The sequence below is a fragment of the Pleuronectes platessa genome, chromosome 20, assembly GCF_947347685.1.
Source record: "Pleuronectes platessa chromosome 20, fPlePla1.1, whole genome shotgun sequence".
NCBI lineage: Eukaryota > Metazoa > Chordata > Actinopteri > Pleuronectiformes > Pleuronectidae > Pleuronectes > Pleuronectes platessa.
Genome location: NC_070645.1, coordinates 20,847,951 through 20,852,263, shown reverse-complemented (window position 1 = coordinate 20,852,263; position 4,313 = coordinate 20,847,951). Strand labels below are relative to the sequence as shown.

Below are 4,313 nucleotides of genomic sequence, written 5' to 3'. Positions count from 1 at the left end.
ATACCAGACCAACCTGGCCAATGAGACGCTCAGCACCATTATCAACATCCAACCAAAAGACAGCGGGGGAGGGGCTGGGGAGACCAGGGAAACCAGCGTGCAGAGGCTGGCCAATGAGATGCTGGAGAAGCTGCCACCTGACTACGTCCCGCATGAGGTGCGTGTTTCATGAAGAAAGGTTCAAGAGAGAAACGGACAGACCCATCACACACGTCACATGTTTCTCTGCACAAAAGTTAAGTAACTCAAGTGTGTGTGTGTTTTGAAGGTTAAAGGTCAACTGCAGAAGATGGGTCCACTTCAGCCAATGAACATCTTCCTCCGACAGGAAGTGGAGCGCATGCAGCGAGTCATCAGCAGCGTCCGGAGCACGCTCACTGACCTCAAGCTGGCCATCGATGGTCCGTCACCGCACACACACACTCGAACACACACACACACACACACAGTCACACACACACACACACACACACACTCGAACACACACACACACACGCACACCCTAGGTTTATCTCCTTCTCGCTGCAGGCACCATCATCATGGCGGAGGACCTGCGTGATGCTCTCGACTGCATGTTCGATGCCCGGATCCCTCGCCTGTGGCTGCGGCTCAGCTGGCCGTCGGCCACGTTGGGTTTCTGGTTCAGTGAGTTACTGGAGAGGAACCAGCAGCTCAGCGGCTGGATCAGCAGCGGCCGACCAAACCAGTTCTGGCTCACTGGTTTCTTCAACCCTCAGGTTTGTAAAGTGTAAATGAAGATGGACGACACTTTTTATTCAATTGTTCTCAATCACACCGGTGTGTGTGTGTGTGTGTGTGTGTGTGTGTGTTTGTTTGTGTGTGTGTGTGTGTGTGTGTGTGTGTGTGTGTGTGTGTGTGTGTGTGTGTGTGTGTGTGTGTGTGTGTGTGTGTGTGTGTGTGTGTGTGTGTGTGTGTGTGTGTGTGTGTGTGTGTGTGTGTGTGTGTGTGTGTGTGTGTGTGTGTGTGTTAACACCCCTAACACCCCTGATGTTGTTTTATTGGACAAGCTTAAAGGGAGGTAGTAGTCCTTGAGGTAGCCTGTGTCTATGACCTCTATATGGACATAGCCTTCCGTGACAAGTTGACCAAATACCAGCCCATTGCTGCTAAAATAAGAGACCTAGGCTATACATGTAAGCTGGTAGTATTGATATTTGGAAGTCTGGGGCATGTCCATAAGCTTTCGGTCAGTGGACTACGACTGGCAGGACTTAGTAAGACACAATCTAAAGTATCCGCTGCTATAGGAAGTCTTGCTGTTTGGCGTAGGAGATGTTTCTTGTACCCATGAATCACTGAGCTGTATTCAAGCTCTGAGAAATGTTTGAATCCTTTTTGTATGAATATGATTGGTGGATTCAAATAAATTGTTTAAATGTGTGTGTGTGTGTGTGTCTGTGTGTCTGTGTGTGTCTGTGTGTGTCTGTCTGTGTGTAGGGGTTCCTCACGGCGATGCGTCAGGAAACAACTCGCGCCAACATCTCCAGGGGCTGGGCCTTGGACACGGTTACCCTTAACAATGATGTCACCAGGATGATGAGGGAGGACGTGTTGGCTCCGCCCCCTCTGGATGTGGGCGGGGTCTACATCTACGGCCTCTTCCTGGACGGAGCGGCGTGGGACCGGCGAGCCGCCAAACTCACTGAGGCTCTGCCCAAGGTCAGTGTTTCATCAACAACACAAATATTACAAAATATTACAAAATGATACATGAGTTGAATACAGCAATAAAAACAAAATACTAGTTCTCAGAAGTTGCTAATGCATAGAAATAAAATAATTATCTCAAATAAAATTACACTATTAATTCATTACATACATTAAAATGTATGAATGTAAAATATGATAACAATTTTAATACAAAAATAAAATAAATGGATAACAAATAATGAATAGAAGAAGAAGTAAGTGGATCTGTCCGTCCTCAGGTCCTCTTCACTCCTCTCCCCGTGGTCCACGTCTACGCCGTCAGCGCAGCCAACATGGCCGACAGCAGGCGCCCGGCCGCAGCCGGCGCCATCAGCCTGTACTCGTGTCCGGTTTACAAGAAGCCGCGCCGCACCGACCTGAACTTCGTCTTCTCGCTGACGCTCAGGAGTTCTCAGCCGGCCGAGCACTGGACGCTGCGAGGCGCCGCTCTGCTCTGCGACTGCAAGTGACCACATCACCGGCTGCAGACGGGTGGAGTCAGAGCTCCGTCTGCTGGAGGCTCCACCACAGAGGGTCAATCTGCTCTGATGTCATCTCATCTTTAATGAAGATCTTTTGATTTGTTGTTGATAAAGAATCAAACTTTGGTTTTTAACTGTGTGAACTTTCTTCATCCTTTTCAGACTTTGAACAGCTGTGTTCAAATTGATGTTTTGATTTGTTTCTTAAAGTAAAAAATCTCATCAGAGTAAATATTTTAATGTAAAAGAGAAGAATCAGATACAGACAAGAATAAAACAACAGTCAGTACAAAGATTGTACTTCACAACACTTTCTCTGTGTGTTCTTGAGTCTTAACAGTTGCTGTGTTTAATATTGAATCAATAAAAAACCTTAAATGACAGTTTGCGATTAATGGTTTACAAACTTTTATTCTCTCAACATGAAAAACAGCTTCGATAGAACGTCACTGACAAACTACAGCCATGCAGTCACTCAGCAGCAGAAACTGAAAAACACAAAACACTAGAAAAACTCTTAAATAAATGAGGTCCTGAAGTGTTCCTCACGTATTCCTCACATGTTCCTGAAGTGTTCCTGACATGTTCCTGACGTGTTCTGGAGGTTCTGGATGTGAGAACAAATGTCTGAGTCAGTGTCTCTGGACATGTCCTGGATCTTCTCCTGCAGCCTCCTGGTAACATGTGTGTAACATGTCAGAGTCCATGTGAGGAACCAGCAGGACAATGTGTGGAAGCTTCCCAGTGAGCGAGTGGACGTGTTGATGAGGTTTCTAACACGTGACGTGAAACTGAAGAACAAAAACATCTCAGGATGAAGAAGAGGAGCCGGACACGTAGAAGATGAAGACGTCCACTTGGAAACACGAGGAGATTCCAGATCTTCTGGTGATGAGGGCCGACTCCGGTGTGGACGAGATGTAAACAACAACACTGATCTGTCCACAGCAGAGTTTATACGTCATGTCCCGCCTCCTGCTGCTCTACAGGCTCCGCCTCCTGCTGCTCTACAGGCTCCGCCCCTCGCCTGGATGTTCCTCACATGTTCCTGTGTGAACGAGTCGGACCCGACAACCTGCTGCTGCCTCACAAACACCAACTACACAACACGTACACACACTCATCATGTGTGAAATCATCACAGAGAAAATGTTTCTTACAGAATAAACTCTTTAGTGTTTAATTTCAGTTTGAGACATAAACACAGTTTGATGATGCAGCTCTATAAACTAGTTTCAATGCTTCAACAGGGCGAGCTGTAAAATGTAATATATACTCTGAAATAACATAAACTGAAATGTGGAAATATACATGTATTATATGTGTGTGTGTGTGTGTGTGTGTGTGTGTGTGCAGATACAACATCAGATTAAAGGGCTCTGCTCTGCCGTCAGGTCTGTAGTTTGACTCCTGGCTCTGAAAAACATGTCAGTGAAGAACTGTAATTTTCGCGGTTAATTTATTTCTAATGTAGAATGTGATCACTCCTCACAGGTCAAAGGTTAATGAATATTAAAGTAAACATAAATGTTATTTATACACCAGACCGTTGAGGTCATTGATGTTCTTGACTTTTTAATCAATCAATAAGGAAGCGGTTTTAAAACCAGTGCTTCTATTTAAATGTTTTACTTGGGTGATAAGATAATTGATATAATGTGTAAATATGATAAATTATTTTATTTAGTTCAACTTACACACAGATATTCATGTTTTACATTTTTACTTTGTGTTAAACATTTTACAAACCAACCACACAATGAAATGTCTCCTGTGTAGAAACAGAGAGCAGCAGAGTGAAGATGATGAAGAGGATGATGAGGAAATGAATGTTTCTCCACAGTCTAAATGTTCTGATGAATAATAATAATGATTTCAATAACAGTGTCCGGACCTCGTGGCAGCTCAGAGATTTCAGGAGTTAGTTTAGTTGCTGTTCTGATTGGATCTGCGACCGGTTCCTTCCACTTCCTTCAGTCACTTTCAAACTAAAGTTAAACTTTATGATTCTCTCTCCTGCAGCTCCACTTGGCAGCAGCGCCCCCTACTGACTTTGATCGCTCCTTCTCTGTGGTCACAGTAGTCCAAAGAAAACGCCCCAGATCTCGTCTCTGTCACTAT

The 4,313-nt window shown here is 44.9% G+C and overlaps 1 protein-coding gene across 1 annotated transcript in view; it reads left to right on the top strand.

The window, feature by feature from the left end:
* The window catches only part of dnah5l (dynein, axonemal, heavy chain 5 like), a 39,922-nt gene extending 37,742 nt beyond the window's left edge, over nt 1–2,180 (top strand). Inside the window, exons 94-98 of the mRNA XM_053412028.1 lie at nt 1–157; nt 269–401; nt 529–737; nt 1,459–1,680; nt 1,950–2,180. The exon at nt 1–157 is cut by the window's left edge and continues 32 nt beyond it. Coding sequence (XP_053268003.1) covers nt 1–157; nt 269–401; nt 529–737; nt 1,459–1,680; nt 1,950–2,180 — 952 coding nt within the window. The remainder of the gene's footprint in view (nt 158–268; nt 402–528; nt 738–1,458; nt 1,681–1,949) is intronic.
* Nucleotides 2,181–4,313: the final 2,133 nt, after the last annotated feature.